Here is a 19,110-nt window from a genome sequence, read left to right on the forward strand (position 1 = left end):
AAAAAAGAACAGAAATAAAATATGAACAATGTTTGAAAATCCTAATTAAGGAAAAAAGTTTCAGAAATGTAATATACATGAAACAGAGAGCAGGCGAATGACAGAGGTATTCAGAGAATCTAGGACGAGCTGAGGACGCCTTTATTTCCAGGATTTCATCTTTGTCTGCGATGTCCATACAAAATAAGATTCATACATGCAGAGTAGGTCTCAATGATCTGTTTAACCCTCCGTCACATACAACTGATCTGACAGGCACTTCTCTTTTACTTTCATTTCTCCTTCCTCAGCAGATTGTGAGGAAACCCCCTCCCTCCAGGTAGTCTCCGGCAGTGGCGTAGGAAGGGGGGTGCGGGGGGGGGCGGTCCGCCCCGGGCGGCACAATGCCGGTGCTGCAGGAGAAGAAGAAGAAAAAAAAAAAGACGCCCCTTTAAATCTTCGGGCGGCGCCGTCCGCCGCCACGACCAGGGCCAGCTCCCCTGAGCGTCGCAGAGCCGGAGAGACGCTGACTGGCTGCACCGGACCTGCGCTAGGAACGGGAGAGGTGAGGATTTTACTTCTTTTTTCTTTATGTCTGACTCTGTCTGGGGGCAATGCTGGACACACTGGGGCAATACTGGAGACCATGGGGCAGATTGCTGGACACACTGGGGCAATACTGGAGACCATGGGGCAGATTGCTGGACACACTGGGGCAATACTGGAGACCATGGGGCAGATTGCTGGACACACTGGGGCAATACTGGAGACCATGGGGCAGATTGCTGGACACACTGGGGCAATACATGAGACCATGGGGCAGATTGCTGGACACACTGGGGCAATACAGGAGACCATGGGGCAGATTGCTGGACACACTGGGGCAATACATGAGACCATGGGGCAGATTGCTGGACACACTGGGGCAATACTGGAGACCATGGGGCAGATTGCTGGACACACTGGGGCAATACATGAGACCATGGGGCAGATTGCTGGACACACTGGGGCAATACTGGAGACCATGGGGCAGAATGCTGGACACACTGGGGCAATACTGGAGACCATGGGGCAGATTGCTGGACACACCGGGGCAATACTGGAGACCATGGGGCAGATTGCTGGACACACTGGGGCAATGCAGGAGACTATTGGGCAGATTGCTGGACACACTGGGGCAATACTGGAGACCATGGGGCAGATTGCTGGACACACTGGGGCAATACATGAGACCATGGGGCAGATTGCTGGACACACTGGGGCAATACTGGAGACCATGGGGCAGAATGCTGGACACACTGGGGCAATACTGGAGACCATGGGGCAGATTGCTGGACACACCGGGGCAATACTGGAGACCATGGGGCAGATTGCTGGACACACTGGGGCAATACAGGAGACTATTGGGCAGATTGCTGGACACACTGGGGCAATACTGGAGACCATGGGGCAGAATGCTGGACACACTGGGGCAATACTGGAGACCATGGGGCAGAATGCTGGACACACTGGGGCAATACAGGAGACTATGGGGCAGATTGCTGGACACACTGGGGCAATACTGGAGACCATGGGACAGAATGCTGGACACACTGGGGCAATACTGGAGACTATGGGGCAGATTGCTGGACACACTGAATACTGGAGACCATGGGGCAGATTTCAGGACACATTGAGGCAATGCTGGAGACCCTGGGGCAGACTTCTGGACTTACTGGGGCAATACTGGAGACCATGGGGCAGATTGCTGGACACACTGGGGCAATACTGGAGACCATGGGGCAGATTGCTGGACACACTGGGGCAATACTGGAGACCATGGGGCAGATTGCTGGACACACTGGGGCAATACTGGAGACCATGGGGCAGATTGCTGGACACACTGGGGCAATACATGAGACCATGGGGCAGATTGCTGGACACACTGGGGCAATACAGGAGACCATGGGGCAGATTGCTGGACACACTGGGGCAATACATGAGACCATGGGGCAGATTGCTGGACACACTGGGGCAATACTGGAGACCATGGGGCAGATTGCTGGACACACTGGGGCAATACATGAGACCATGGGGCAGATTGCTGGACACACTGGGGCAATACTGGAGACCATGGGGCAGAATGCTGGACACACTGGGGCAATACTGGAGACCATGGGGCAGATTGCTGGACACACCGGGGCAATACTGGAGACCATGGGGCAGATTGCTGGACACACTGGGGCAATACAGGAGACTATTGGGCAGATTGCTGGACACACTGGGGCAATACTGGAGACCATGGGGCAGATTGCTGGACACACCGGGGCAATACTGGAGACCATGGGGCAGATTGCTGGACACACTGGGGCAATACTGGAGACCATGGGGCAGAATGCTGGACACACTGGGGCAATACAGGAGACCATGGGGCAGATTGCTGGACACACTGGGGCAATACAGGAGACCATGGGGCAGATTGCTGGACACACTGGGACAATACTGGAGACCATGGGGCAGATTGCTGGACACACTGGGGCAATACAGGAGACCATGTGGCAGAATGCTGGACACACTGGGGCAATACTGGAGACCATGGGGCAGAATGCTGGACACACTGGGGCAATACTGGAGACCATGGGGCAGAATGCTGGACACACTGGGGCAATACAGGAGACTATGGGGCAGATTGCTGGACACACTGGGGCAATACTGGAGACCATGGGACAGAATGCTGGACACACTGGGGCAATACTGGAGACTATGGGGCAGATTGCTGGACACACTGAATACTGGAGACCATGGGGCAGATTTCAGGACACATTGAGGCAATGCTGGAGACCCTGGGGCAGACTTCTGGACTTACTGGGGCAATACTGGAGACCATGGCGCAGATTGCTGGACACACTGGGGCAATACTGGAGACCATGGGGCAGATTGCTGGACACACCGGGGCAATACTGGAGACCATGGGGCAGAATGCTGGACACACTGGGGCAATACAGGAGACCATGGGGCAGATTGCTGGACACACTGGGGCAATACTGGAGACCATGGGGCAGAATGCTGGACACACTGGGGCAATACAGGAGACCATGTGGCAGAATGCGGGACACACTGGGGCAATACAGGAGACCATGGGGCAGATTGCTGGACACACTGGGGCAATACAGGAGACCATGGGGCAGATTGCTGGACACACTGGGGCAATACAGGAGACTATGGGGAAGATTGCTGGACACACTGGGGCAATACTGGAGACCATGGGGCAGAATGCTGGACACACTGGGGCAATACTGGAGACTATGGGGCAGATTACTGGACACACTGAATACTGGAGACCATGGGGCAGATTTCAGGACACATTGAGGCAATGCTGGAGACCCTGGGGCAGACTTCTGGACATACTGGGGCAATACTGGAGACCATGGGGCAGATTGCTGGACACACTGGGGCAATACTGGAGACCATGGGGCAGAATGCTGGACACACTGGGGCAATACTGGAGACCATGGGGCAGAATGCTGGACACACTGGGGCAATACAGGAGACTATGGGGCAGATTGCTGGACACACTGAATACTGGAGACCATGGGGCAGATTGCTGGACACACTGGGGCAATACAGGAGACCATGGGGCAGATTGCTGGACACACTGGGGCAATACAGGAGACCATGGGGCAGATTGCTGGACACACTGGGGCAATACAGGAGACTATGGGGCAGATTGCTGGACACACTGGGGCAATACTGGAGACCATGGGGCAGAATGCTGGACACACTGGGGCAATACTGGAGACCATGGGGCAGATTGCTGGACACACTGGGGCAGTACAGGAGACTATGGGGCAGATTGCTGGACACACTGGGGCAATACAGGAGACCATGGGGCAGATTGCTGGACACACTGGGGCAGTACAGGAGACTATGGGGCAGATTGCTGGACACACTGGGGCAATACAGGAGACCATGGGGCAGATTGCTGGACACACTGGGGCAATACAGGAGACTATGGGGCAGATTGCTGGACACACTGGGGCAATACTGGAGACCATGGGGCAGATTGCTGGACACACTGGGGCAATACTGGAGACCATGGGGCAGAATGCTGGACACACTGGGGCAATACAGGAGACCATGGGGCAGATTGCTGGACACACTGGGGCAATACAGGAGACCATGGGGCAGATTGCTGCACACACTGGGGCAATACTGGAGACCATGGGGCAGAATGCTGGACACACTGGGGCAGTACAGGAGACCATGGGGCAGATTGCTGGACACACTGAATACTGGAGACCATGGGGCAGATCTCAGGACACATTGAGGCAATGCTGGAGACCCTGGGGCAGACTTCTGGACATAGTGGGGCAATACTGGAGACCATGGGGCAGATTGCTGGACACACTGGGGCAATACTGGAGACCATGGGGCAGAATGCTGGACACACTGGGGCAATACAGGAGACTATGGGGCAGATTGCTGGACACACTGAATACTGGAGACCATGGGGCAGATTTCAGGACACATTGAGGCAATGCTGGAGACCCTGGGGCAGACTTCTGGACATACTGGGGCAATACTGGAGACCATGGGGCAGATTGCTGGACACACCGGGGCAATACTGGAGACCATGGGGCAGATTGCTGGACACACCGGGGCAATACTGGAGACCATGGGGCAGAATGCTGGACACACTGGGGCAATACAGGAGACCATGGGGCAGATTGCTGGACACACTGGGGCAATACTGGAGACCATGGGGCAGAATGCTGGACACACTGGGGCAATACAGGAGACCATGTGGCAGAATGCTGGACACACTGGGGCAATACAGGAGACCATGGGGCAGATTGCTGGACACACTGGGGCAATACAGGAGACCATGGGGCAGATTGCTGGACACACTGGGGCAATACAGGAGACTATGGGTCAGATTGCTGGACACACTGGGGCAATACTGGAGACCATGGGGCAGAATGCTGGACACACTGGGGCAATACTGGAGACCATGGGGCAGAATGCTGGACACACTGGGGCAATACTGGAGACCATGGGGCAGAATGCTGGACACACTGGGGCAATACAGGAGACTATGGGGCAGATTGCTGGACACACTGAATACTGGAGACCATGGGGCAGATTTCAGGACACATTGAGGCAATGCTGGAGACCCTGGGGCAGACTTCTGGACATACTGGGGCAATACTGGAGACCATGGGGCAGATTGCTGGACACACCGGGGCAATACTGGAGACCATGGGGCAGATTGCTGGACACACCGGGGCAATACTGGAGACCATGGGGCAGAATGCTGGACACACTGGGGCAATACAGGAGACCATGGGGCAGATTGCTGGACACACTGGGGCAATACTGGAGACCATGGGGCAGAATGCTGGACACACTGGGGCAATACAGGAGACCATGTGGCAGAATGCTGGACACACTGGGGCAATACAGGAGACCATGGGGCAGATTGCTGGACACACTGGGGCAATACAGGAGACCATGGGGCAGATTGCTGGACACACTGGGGCAATACAGGAGACTATGGGGCAGATTGCTGGACACACTGGGGCAATACTGGAGACCATGGGGCAGAATGCTGGACACACTGGGGCAATACTGGAGACCATGGGGCAGAATGCTGGACACACTGGGGCAGTACAGGAGACTATGGGGCAGATTGCTGGACACACTGAATACTGGAGACCATGGGGCAGATTTCAGGACACATTGAGGCAATGCTGGAGACCCTGGGGCAGACTTCTGGACATACTGGGGCAATACTGGAGACCATGGGGCAGATTGCTGGACACACTGGGGCAATACTGGAGACCATGGGGCAGAATGCTGGACACAGTGGGGCAATACTGGAGACCATGGGGCAGAATGCTGGACACACTGGGGCAATACAGGAGACTATGGGGCAGATTGCTGGACACACTGAATACTGGAGACCATGGGGCAGATTTCAGGACACATTGAGGCAATGCTGGAGACCCTGGGGCAGACTTCTGGACATACTGGGGCAATACTGGAGACCATGGGGCAGATTGCTGGACACACCGGGGCAATACTGGAGACCATGGGGCAGATTGCTGGACACACCGGGGCAATACTGGAGACCATGGGGCAGAATGCTGGACACACTGGGGCAATACAGGAGACCATGGGGCAGATTGCTGGACACACCGGGGCAATACTGGAGACCATGGGGCAGAATGCTGGACACACTGGGGCAACACAGGAGATCATGGGGCAGATTGCTGGACACACTGGGGCAATACTGGAGACCCTGGGGCAGATTTCTGGACACATTGAGGCAATGCTGGAGACCCTGGGGCAGACTTCTGGACACACTGGGGCAATGCTGGACACTGGGGCAGATTGCTGGACACACTGGGGGTAATATGCTGGACACACTGGGGCAATGCTGGACACTGGGGGTAATATGCTGGACACACTGGGGCAGACTGCTGGACACACTGGGGAAAGGCTGGACACTGGGGCAGATTGCTGGACACACTGGGGGCAGTGCTGGACATACTGGGGCAGATTGCTGGACACACTGGGGGTAATATGCTGGACACACTGGGGCAGATTGCTGGACAACATGGGGGTAATATGCTGGACACACTGGGGCAGATTGCTGGATAACATGGGGGTAATATGCTGGACACACTGGGGGCAGGACTTGAGGCATGGGCAGAATATAGATACGGGGCATGATTGGAGACACGGGGCAGGATTGGATCATGGGGCAGGACGGATACGATGGAGGCTGGTGGGGCAGGATGGGGAGATCATATGGGGTAGAATGGATACTCATGAGGGCAGGATGCGAGAACATATGGCTGGAGCCAGGAATGAGATAAACGGGGCCAGGGTGGGGAATAGTGTTACCATAGGGGATAATTAAGGGATATTATTACTGCAGTGATGTATGTATTTTATTTTTTGAGTATACTGTTTTAAATGGGGGGGCGGTCCTGTTACTGTGCAGAGTGACACTATATCACCTTTTTTTCTTCATGTGATGTAATGTAGAAGTTGTGAAAAATTAAGTAATGTGTTCTGCAAGCGGAGCTCGAGATAACTGTGTTATTTCCTGCAGAAACGAGTCCTGGCTGGAAGGAATGATGGCGGTCTGTGCTGGATGAAAGATGAAGGACTTCACCTAGAGACGTCACTGGTGAGTCAGTGTTACCTATACACTGACACTATACACTGTATACTATATAGAGGTCCTGTGTATAATGTCACCAGTGATCTCTGTATTACCTCTACACAGACACTGCATACTAAGTACAGATCTCCTGTGAATACTGGCACTTATGGTGATAGTATTGTGGTTTTTTTTTTATTACTGATCAGTATTGTAGTATTCAGTCACTATGTGGTGGTAATATGTGGTCTGGAAATGGTGCGGTGGTATTTGTCCCTTGTATGTAGTATTATTCGGTCACTATGTGGCCTGGTCATGCTGTGGTGGTATTAAGTCACAGGTGTGGCATGTGGGGGTGACACCATTAGGCCCAGTTTAAGTTCTACAAAACAGGAAAACCATTTTTGGTAACCTTTGTGTGTATTGAGCCGGGGGGGGGGGGGGGGGCGGGGCGCCAAACTCGGGAACAGCCCCGGGCGGCAAAAGCTCTAGCTACGCCTCTGGTCTCCTGTCTCTTGAAGGTCTGTGAAACCTGATAGTTGGATTTCAGAGCTTCAGGGGAGAGGATATAGCTGCACAGATCTCTCAGGCTCATTGTATGTGAATACGTCACATTCAGTAAGGTTGGTATTTTATGTTTTTATTCATCACAATAGTTTATTTAGCTTGTTTTATGAATGTATAGCACAAAATGTGAGGATATTTCATAGAAATAAGGGAGATTTTATAAAAGAAAGTGTGCTGCTCAGGCATATACAGTAGTTCCCTAACATATTCCTTCTCTTGCTTCAGATTATCTGCTGAAATGGAGAGGAAAATGTACAATTTATCCAAACAACTTGATGTTGAGGAAGTAACAAACATGCTGTTAGATGATAGAGACCTCACACTGAATGAGGATTTAGGAGAGGAAAGTGAGATTGATTCTCATGATGAGGTGGAAGAATGTGTCCTGGATTCTGAAACAGAGCAAGATGGTGACAGTGGTGAGGATGAAGAAGTTGGATCATATTATATTGGAAAAGATAAAAATACTAAATGGAACAAGAAGCCATTCCAGAAAAAACGTAGGGAACCTTTAAACATTATTACTCACCTTCCTGCAGTAATAGGAACTGCACGTAATGCAAAAACTGCAGTTGAATGCTGGAACAGTATATTTACAGATGACATTCTGGACTCTATTGTCACATATACCAACCAATATATAGACATTATAAAGGACAAGTACATCTGCAACAGAACCATCAAGCCCACAGATGAAATAGAACTGCGTGCTTTTTTTGGATTACTGTACCTTGCAGGAGCTTATAGGGCAAATAGACAAAGTTTGGAGGAACTTTGGGGTAAAGATGGGGATGGAGTTGAAAAATTTAGCCTTGTTATGTCCATAAATAGATTCAAGATTCTAATTCGTTGCCTTCGGTTTGACGACAGAACTACCCGAACCGAACGCAAAACACATGACCGACTTGCTCCAATTCGTGATATATTTCAAAGATTTGTTGTAAGCTGTAAACAAAGTTATTACCCTGGAGAGAATCTCACTATTGACGAAATGCTCCCTGGTTTTCGTGGTAGATGTGCCTTTCGTCAATATATTCCATCAAAGCCAAACAAATATGGAATAAAAATGTATGCCCTTGTTGATGCCAGTAAGACCTACACTTACAACCTGGAAGTTTATGCAGGAAAACAACCAGAAGGTCCTTACTGTGTGAGCAACAAACCCATTGATGTTGTAAAAAGACTGGCTGAACCCTTATTTAGATCGGGTCGCAATATTACAGCTGACAATTGGTTTACAAGTTGTGATCTGATTGATTATCTGAAAATTCAGAAGCTGTCATATGTGGGAACTGTAAGAAAAAACAAAAGGGAATTGCCGCCACAGTTTGTAAGTGTGAAAGAGAGACAACAGTACAGCAGTATGTTTGCATTCCATAATGGAAAGGCTTTAGTTTCCTATGTACCACATGCCAAAAAAATCGTACTTCTTCTATCAACACTTCATGATGATGCTGCCATCGATCCTGGGACTGGGGCAGAAAAAAACCCGGAGATAATTACATTTTACAATGCCACCAAAGGTGGTGTGGATACAGCAGATCAGATGTGCTCCACTTTCAACGTCAGCAGAAACATCAAACGCTGGCCAATGGTCATATTTTTTGCTATGTTGAATTTGGGTGGTATAAATTCACAAGTAATTTATCTTGAAAACAAGCTTGAACCACTCCGTAGACGATTGTATCTGAAAAAATTGGCCCATGAACTAGTACTTGGAGAGCTACGCAGGAGAAGCGTGAAAACAATCGGTATCCCCTCTCGCCTTCAAGTTCAGCTCAAAAGGTTCCGCCCAGAAGATGATGGTGAAAAGTCACCATCTGCACCACCTCACAAAAGAAGGAGATGCACCACCTGCCAAACGGAAAGCGGAACCAGAAGGCTTTCAAATTATGAATGTCTCAAATGTCATAAAGCAATTTGCCTGACACATGCAAAAATGGTGTGTAATTCTTGCTATTTGCTCTGCAAGTGTGACTTTTCTGGGGAAACCTCAGCATCTACTTCTGATTGAATATGTTTTTAATAGTACTTAAGGTACCTTAAAATTAAGTTTGTGTTCAAAAATTTTCTTTGTACATTTTTTTGAGAGAGTCGAACTGGGGACTATTTGGCGGGAGTTTTGAAAAGTTTGTATTTCATAGTTATTAGTTTTATGTTAAGTAAATGTTTTTTTTTGCAACTGATTATGTGTAGTCTCTTTTATTACATCCCTATGAAGGTCACTGATCACTTTTAGAGCACTGAAATTGCAAACATTAGATATTATAGGTATTTTTCCAGCAGGCGCCTGACAGGCACATTGTATGTGAACTCGTTAGTCCAAATATTGTATGTTACGGAGGGTTAAATAAAATGCTACCACCTTCTGCTTTTTGATCTGCCTCCTGGGGGCGATATAGTGCAGTATAGTCCGTGCATCCCCATTTCAGTAAAAGGCACCCCAAAACATTTGGTTTTCACTGTACAATGACTGATAACACCTGCATTTATAGTAGATAACACAGGATCCATCATTCACAATAGGTGATATCACAGCTCACCTCCTCCTCCTGTACAATGACTGATAACACCTCTATATACAGGAGATAACACAGGATCCACCATTCACAATAGGTGATATCACAGCTCACCTCCTCCTCCTGTACAATGACTGATAACACCTCTATATACAGGAGATAACACAGGATCCACCATTCACAATAGGTGATATCACAGCTCACCTCCTCCTCTTGTACAATAACTGATAACACCTCTATATACAGTAGATAACACAGGATCCACCATTCACAATAGGTGATATCACAGCTCACCTCCTCCTCCTGTACAATGACTGATAACACCTCTATATACAGCAGATAACACAGGATCCATCATTCACCATAGGTGATATCACAGCTCACCTCCTTCTCCTGTACAATGACTGATAACACCTCTATATACAGTAGATAACACAGGATCCACCATTCACCATAGGTGATATCACAGCTCACCTCCTCCTGTACAATGACTGATAACACCTCTATATACACTTTTTTGGAAGTGCATTGCTGTTAAGGGAGAGAAAAAAAAAATCTATAAATCTTCAGCAGAGCGAGTGTGGGCGAGCTGAGTGTGGCCTGAGCGTAAGTGTGGACAGCGGTAAGTGTGACTTGTGATTCAGTGACTTTGGAGTCAGGGAGTTTCCAAGGGAGGAATTACTGAATTGCTTTTTTATTAATACTTTGTATTTATTTTTTATTTTTTTTATTGAACTGTTCTGTCTGGTGCAATCCCCATTAGGAAATGTGCTCCACTCTTGTTAATGCCATCCAGTGCACATCTTGCCACATGTATGCAGTCCTTGAGCAGCCGATCGAGGGTGCATACTGCTGTGCGAGATGTGAGCACGTTGTGCATTTGGAAACCCAGATTCTGGATCTAAATGTGCAGCTGGCAACACTGAGATCCATAGACAATATGGAGAGGAGTCTTCTGCTCACGGAGCAGACGCTCAATCGGACAGATGAGGGGGGGGCTGGTGGGATGGAGCTGCAGGACAATGAAGTAGCAAGCTGGGTGACAGTTAGGAAGCGGGGTAGAGGGAAGAGTGCCAGGGAGGCTAGTCCTGATCTGGCACACCCCAATAAGTTTGCCAAGTTGGCAGATGAGGGGGGTGCCAGTACAGGGGTAGCACTGCTGCAGCCAGGCATGTCCTCTGAAAGCCGGAGGAGTGACTGCTCCAGTAAGGAGGGAAATAGGAGAGCAGGGCAGGCCAGACAGGTGCTGGTAGTGGGCGACTCAATTATTAGGGGAACAGATAGGGCAATCTGTCACAAAGACAGGGATCGTCGAACGGTGTGCTGCCTACCTGGCGCTCGAGTCCGACACATCGCTGATCGGGTGGACAGATTACTAGGAGGGGCTGGTGAGGACCCAGCGGTCATGGTGCACATTGGCACTAATGACAAAGTTAGAGGTAGGTGGAAGGTCCTTAAAGATGATTTCAGGGAATTAGGCTGCAAGCTGAAAGCAAGGACCTCCAACGTGGTATTTTCCGAAATACTGCCGGTACCACGTGCCACGCCAGAGAGGCAACGGGAGATTAGGGAGGTTAATAAGTGGCTCAAGAATTGGTGTAGGAAGGAGGGATTTGGGTTCCTGCAGAACTGGGCCGACTTCTCAGTTGGCTACAGGCTCTACGCTAGGGACGGGCTGCACCTCAATGGGGAAGGTGCAGCTGTGCTGGGGGAGAAAATGGCTAGAAGGTTGGAGGAGTGTTTAAACTAGGAATTGGGGGGGAGGGTATTCATTTTATAGGAGGGGAAGATAGTGCAGACAGAGACCTGGGCACAAATAAGGAAGTTGGGGGTGGCGGTGGCATGGGGGGTGGGGTCAGAACAGTTAATAATTTAAGAAATAGAAGTACAGAGAGGAACATCAAGTGCATGTATACTAATGCCAGAAGCCTCGCCAACAAAATGGACGAATTAGAACTAATGTTGTTGAAGCATAATTATGACATGGTGGGGATATCTGAAACATGGCTGGATGAGAGCCATGACTGGGCTGTTAACTTGCAGGGTTATAGCCTGTTCAGAAATGACCGTACAGATAAGCGAGGGGGAGGGGTGTGTCTATATGTAAAATCGTCCTTAAAACCCATCCTGCGTGATAATATAGGTGAATTTAATGAAAATGTAGAATCCCTATGGGTGGAGATAAGGGGAGGGGGAAAAAAATAATAAATTACTGATAGGGTTTTGTTATAAATCTCCAAAAATAATGGAAGCAATGGAGAATATCCTCGTAAAGCAAATAGATGAAGCTGCGACTCAAGGAGAAGTCATTATTATGGGGGACTTCAACTACCCTGAAATAGATTGGGGAACAGAAACCTGCAGTTCCAGCAAAGGTAATTGGTTTTTGACAACTATGAGAGACAATTACCTTTCACAACTGGTTCAGGACCCAACAAGAAAGGGGGCACTGCTAGACCTAATATTAACCAACAGGCCAGACCGCATATCAAATATAAGGGTTGGGGGTCACTTGGGAAATAGCGATCACAAAATAATAAGTTTTCATGTATCCTTTAAAAAGATGTGTAGTAGAGGGGTTACAAGGACACTAAACTTCAGGAGGGCAAATTTCCAACGGATGAGAGAGGATCTTGGTGCAATTAACTGGGACGATATCCTGAGACACAAAAATACACAAAGAAAATGGGAGACGTTTATTAACATCCTGGATAGGACCTGTGCACAGTATATACCGTATGGGAATAAACATACTAGAAATAGGAGGAAACCAATATGGCTAAATAGAGCTGTAAGGGGCGCAATAAGTGACAAAAAGAAAGCATTTAGAGAATTAAAGGAAGTAGGTAGTGAGGAGGCATTAAATAAATACAGAAAATTAAATAAATTCTGTAAAAAGCAAATCAAGGCAGCAAAGATTGAGACAGAGAGACTCATTGCCAGAGAGAGTAAAAATAATCCTAAAATATTCTTTAACTACATAAATAGTAAGAAACTAAAAAATGATAGTGTTGGCCCCCTTAAAAATAGTCTGGGTGAGATGGTGGATGAGGATGAGGAAAAAGCCAATATGCTAAATGACTTTTTTTCATCAGTATTTACACAAGAAAATCCCATGGCAGACAAAATGTCTAGTGATAAAAATTCCCAATTAAATGTCACCTGCTTAACCCAGCAGAAAGTGCGGCGGCGTCTAAAAATCACTAAAATTGACAAATCTCCGGGCCCGGATGGGATACACCCTCGAGTACTGCAGGAATTAAGTACAGTCATTGATAGACCATTATTTTTAATCTTTAAAGACTCCATAATAACAGGGTCTGTACCACAGGACTGGCGTATAGCAAATGTGGTGCCAATATTCAAAAAGGGAACAAAAACTGAACTCGGAAATTATAGGCCAGTAAGCTTAACCTCTACTGTGGGTAAAATCCTGGAGGGCATTCTAAGGGATGCTATGCTGGAGTATCTGAAGAGGAATAACCTCATGACCCAGTATCAGCACGGGTTTACTAGGGACCGTTCATGTCAGACTAATTTGATCAGTTTCTATGAAGAGGTAAGTTCCGGATTGGACCAAGGGAACCCAGTGGATGTAGTGTATATGGACTTTTCAAAAGCTTTTGATACGGTGCCACACAAAAGGTTGATACATAAAATGAGAATAATGGGGATAGGGGAAAATATGTGCAAGTGGGTTGAGAGCTGGCTCAGGGATAGGAAACAAAGGGTGGTTATTAATGGAGCACACTCGGACTGGGTAGCGGTTAGCAGTGGGGTACCACAGGGGTCAGTATTTTTAACATATTTATTAATGACCTTGTAGGGGGCATTCAGAGTAGAATTTCAATATTTGCAGATGACACTAAACTCTGCAGGGTAATCAATACAGAGGAGGACAATTTTATATTACAGGATGATTTATGTAAACTAGAAGCTGGGCTGATAAATGGCAAATGAGCTTTAATGGGGATAAATGTAAGGTCATGCACTTGGGTAGAAGTAATAAGATGTATAATTATGTGCTTAATTCTAAAACTCTGAGCAAAACCGTCAATGAAAAAGACCTGGGAGTATGGGTGGATGACAAACTCATATTCAGGGGCCAGGGTCAGGCAGCTGCTACAAAGGCAAATAAAATAATGGGATGCATTAAAAGAGGCATAGATGCTCATGAGGAGAACATAATTTTACCTCTATACAAGTCACTAGTTCGACCACACTTAGAATACTGTGCACAGTTCTGGTCTCCGGTGTTTAAGAAAGACATAGCTGAACTGGAGCGGGTGCAGAGAAGAGCGACCAAGTTTATTAGAGGACTGGGGGGTCTGCAATACCAAGATAGGTTATTACACTTGGGGCTATTTAGTTTGAAAAAACGAAGACTAAGGGGTGATCTTATTTTAATGTATAAATATATGAGGGGACAGTACAAAGACCTTTCTGATGATCTTTTTAATCATAGACCTGAAACAGGGACAAGGGGGCATCCTCTGCGTTTGGAGGAAAAAGGTTTAAGCATAATAACAGACGCGGATTCTATACTGTAAGAGCAGTGAGACTATGGAACTCTCTGCCGTATGATGTTGTAATGAGTGATTCATTACTTAAATTTAAGAGGGGACTGGATACCTTTCTGGAAAAGTATAATGTTACAGGGTATATACACTAGATTCCTTGATAGGGCGTTGATCCAGGGAACTAGTCTGATTGCCGTATGTGGAGTCGGGAAGGATTTTTTTTCCCCAATGTGGTGCTTACTCTTTGCCACATGGGGTTTTTTTGCCTTCCTCTGGATCAACATGTTAGGGCATGTTAGGTTAGGCTATGGTTTGAACTAGATGGACATATAGTCTTCCTTCAACCTTAATAACTATGTAACTATGTAACTATGTACAGTAGATAACACAGGATCCATCATTCACAATAGGTGATATCACAGCTCACCTCCTCCTCCTGTACAATGGCTGATAACACCTCTATATACAGCAGATAACACAGGATCCATCATTCACAATAGGTGATGTCACAGCTCACCTCCTCCTCCTCCTGAACAATGACTGATAGCACCTCTATATACAGTAGATAACACAGGATCCACCATTCACAATAGGCGATGTCACAGCTCACCTGCATCCCCTGTACAATGACTGATAACACCTCTATATACAGTAGATAACACAGGATCCTCCATACACAATAGGTGATGTCACAGCTCACCTCCTCCTCCTGTACAATGACTGATAACTCCTCTATATACAGTAGATTAGACAGGATCCACCATTCACAATAGGTGATGTCACAGCTCACCTCCTCCTCCTGTACAATGACTGATAACACCTCTATATACAGTAGATAACACAGGATCCACCATACACAATAGTAGATGTCACAGCTCACCTCCTCCACCTGCCTACATTAGAGCGCTAGGGCTCTCTAGTAGAAATCATTAGGGCAGTCTATTGCTGTGTAGATCCTTAGACTATGGATAGTGAGATGACTTTACTCTCTGGACTTCCAGATTTGATGACCACGATGATGCGGTGACTGCACTGGGCTACACTGCACTGTGGATGACACCTGACCCCGGAGTTTTCTCCATCCTTACATTATATTATCTCCGGCATCTCCACTGATTCTTCCGCTCCTGACACAATTCTCTGCAGTATTTGTGCAGTCGGTACGCTGCTCCGGGTTCACACTTTCCATTTTCGAGGTCTGTGCTGAGTCAAGGCCTGAATTTGCATTGAGAATTGCAGAGCGCCATCGCCCTCATCATGTGCTGATGGGTGAAGAGGAGGATAATGAGGCGTCTTCCAGCCCCGGCATCTTATACGGTTTCTCCAGATCTGATTTTCCAGATGAGATGTTTCATTATCCAATGAGTTTATCTGGCAGAGGGCAGGATGGCGCCTGATCTGTCAGACACGAAAGCATATAAGAAAGCAGGCAGAGAGATCAGCTTGATTAAATTGCCATGCCCATGTACATGCGCTGGCACTGACGCCACGCATCCGAATGAGAGAATTTCCTTAGGAGTTTTGGCATTGCAGCCTGGGTACCCGACACAAACGCTGCAGAGAATTTCTGCCATTTTCGATGATTGTTCCATCGTGATGGGGGTCAGAGGTGTCACGTTGTGGATTAGGACCAAGACACTACTGGAATCTATCCAGGAACATAATACTAATCTTGCAAAGTCCAAGAAGCTCTCACAAGAGGATATGGGGCTAGAAATGGTAGAACATGATTGTTCCTCATTCTCTGGAGAATCGAAAATCAATGTAGCCCAAGAAGAACAACAAGAGGAATGGAACAATGGCGGAACGTGGAGAACCTGGAAGTGAAGAAGGTTCATTACTAGTGATGAGCGAGTATACTCGTTGCTCGGGTTTTTCCGAGCACGCTCAGGTGATCTCCGAGTATTTGTTAGTGTTCGGAGATTTAGTTTTTGTTGACGCAACTGCATGATTTACAGCTGCTAGCCAGCCTGAGTTCATGTGGGGGTTGCCTGGTTGCTCGGGAATCCCCACATGTAATCAAGCTATCAGCTGTAAATCATTCAGCTGAGGCGACGAAAACAAAATCTCCGAACACTAACAAATACTCGGAGATCACCCGAGCGTGCTCTGGAAAACCCGTGCAACGAGTACACTCACTCATCACTATTCATTACACGACTTGGCTATGCAATAATAAGATGATTCTCAGTTCTTTACCTGTGTACAGAATAAATTTAATCTAGCCATTCTGGAACATAACAGATGCCAGATTATCATAGTAGACTATTAGATTGGCATCAACTGGCCAATTTCTTTTTCTTCTTCCTTCTTCTTCTTGCTTATTCCTACTCTTTCTCCTTTCTTCTCCCTCTGCCTTCTTACTCCTCCTCCCTCTCCTTCATCCTTTTCCATCTTTCGTCTACTTCCTCCTTTTTCTCCTTTTTCCTCCTCCTTTTGCCCATTCATCCTCTTTATTCTTCCTTCTTCCTCCTCCTTCTTCCACCACCTTCTTTTTCCCACTTCTTACTCGTCCTCTCTCCTTCCTCCTCCTTCTTCCTCCTCCATCTTCTTTATGCTTCCTCCTTCTTCTTTCTCCATCTTTCTTCTATTTCATCGTTTTTCTCCTTATTCCTCCTCCTCCTTTTGCTTATTCATTCTCTTTCTTCTTCATTCTTCCTCTTCCTTCTTCCACCTCCTTCTTCCTCCTACTTCTTACTTGTCCTCTCTCTCCTTCCTCCTCCTTCTTCCTCCTCCATCTTCTTTCTGCTTCCTCCTTTTTCTTCTTTTTCCGCTGTCTTTCTCCTACTTCCTCTTTCTCCTTTTTCCTCCTCCTTCTTTTTCCTCCTCCTTCTTCCTCCATCTTTATCCCATACCATTTTTATTTTCCCTTAACATCTCCGCATGAGGATCTTTTCTACAAGACGTATTCTAGTTTTCAATGACACCATTCACATTATCATATATTGTACTGAAAAATGCGGCACAAAAATCCAAGTACGGTAAAATGAGGAAAAACTTAATTATTTTACGACTTTCCCTTCTGATACAACATTCAATACAAGGAGAACAGATGAAACTGCCACCAATCCGTCATGAGAACTGTCGTCTTCCAAGTAATGCACAGGTTCCCCCATATTAGTAACAATGATGGTCATCATCACTAGAGTTGAGCGATTTTTACTTTTTTAGGATCGAGTCGGGTTTCGCAAAACCCGACTTTGTCAAAAGTCGGGTCGGGTGAAATCGGACGATTATTGCGAAAAGTCGAGGGCTGACTGAAACACGAAACCCAATGCAAGTCAATGGGGAATCAAAGCCGGCAGTGAGTGGAGGACAGGAAAACACCTACAGTGCCCATTTTAATGCCAAAAACATCAATTCTTATTACTTAAGCTTGTAAATCTTAATTTACTTTATAATAATAGTTATAGGCATTGAAAACTGGGGTCATTTGGCTAAAGTTGTGTGGGGGGGGGAGGGGTAGGGCTGGCTCAAGATTTTCGTGGGCCCAGGAAACGCGGAATACATCACAGCGGTGGAGCACGGAGAGGTAAGTATTTCAACTTTGCAAGTGCTGTGATCCTGAGCAAGCAGGGGGGGCCCACTCGTTGGCATTGGCACTGGCACAGGGCCCCTCATAGTATGGCAGTGTGTTTGACGGTGGGTGGCGCCTCCCACTAGCAGAGACACTTTTGCGTACTATGAGGGGCCCTGTGCCAGTGACATCGCCAACGAGTATGCCCCCTCACCTGATGAAGGAACCTTCACTTTCATCTGCACCTTCCTTTTTGCCCCCGTGTAATGTGGTATAGTATGCGGGAAGGGGAACCTGACTTTCAGCAGGGTCAGATTCTGGCTGTGTAGAGTGCAAGGGGGATGTAGTGGTCTGGGTCAATGTACCAGCAGACTCATCTAGCACTGGCTGGGCAATGGGCAGGATGAGGAGGAAGCACAGATATAGGTCCAAATAGTAAAGTAGGCTAAATGCAGTTCAAAATAGGTAACAGGACTAAACAGGCGGCATTGCTTTGTTCAGTGGAGGAAAACTGTAATGAGTGGCAGACACAGTTAGTAGGCCCAAAAAGTGGGCTAAATGTCTGCCAAAATTTTTTTCATAAATAAACAGGTGGCATAGCTAGGTACAGGGGTGGGCTCCTCTGCTGAGTAGCAGACAGTGGTTGTAGGCGCAAAGTATTAACTGGTCTAAATGGAGGCCAGGGCCCCTGTATGTTTTAACTATCATCTATCATTTTAACAAATTTGTATTGGCAGTGCCATTGAAGGATTTAACAGCACAGACTACACAGTGGTGGAGCAGGGAGAGGTAAGTTTTGCAAGTGGTAGAGCACTGTTCGAGCTGTGGGGGAACACTCTCGTGGGCGGCGGTACTGGC

The 19,110-nt window shown here is 47.5% G+C and overlaps 1 protein-coding gene across 1 annotated transcript; it reads left to right on the forward strand.

The window, feature by feature from the left end:
• The first annotated feature begins 355 nt into the window (after window positions 1-355).
• Window positions 356-9,881, forward strand: LOC138667165 (piggyBac transposable element-derived protein 4-like). The gene is made up of 3 exons (XM_069755460.1): window positions 356-544; window positions 7,079-7,156; window positions 7,922-9,881. The coding sequence occupies exon 3, from the start codon at window positions 7,935-7,937 to the stop codon at window positions 9,708-9,710; it is 1,776 nt and encodes a 591-aa protein (XP_069611561.1). The 5' UTR covers window positions 356-544; window positions 7,079-7,156; window positions 7,922-7,934; the 3' UTR covers window positions 9,711-9,881.
• The last annotated feature ends 9,229 nt before the right edge of the window (window positions 9,882-19,110 follow it).

This window comes from Ranitomeya imitator, chromosome 2 (assembly GCF_032444005.1).
Source record: "Ranitomeya imitator isolate aRanImi1 chromosome 2, aRanImi1.pri, whole genome shotgun sequence".
Classification (NCBI taxonomy): domain Eukaryota; kingdom Metazoa; phylum Chordata; class Amphibia; order Anura; family Dendrobatidae; genus Ranitomeya; species Ranitomeya imitator.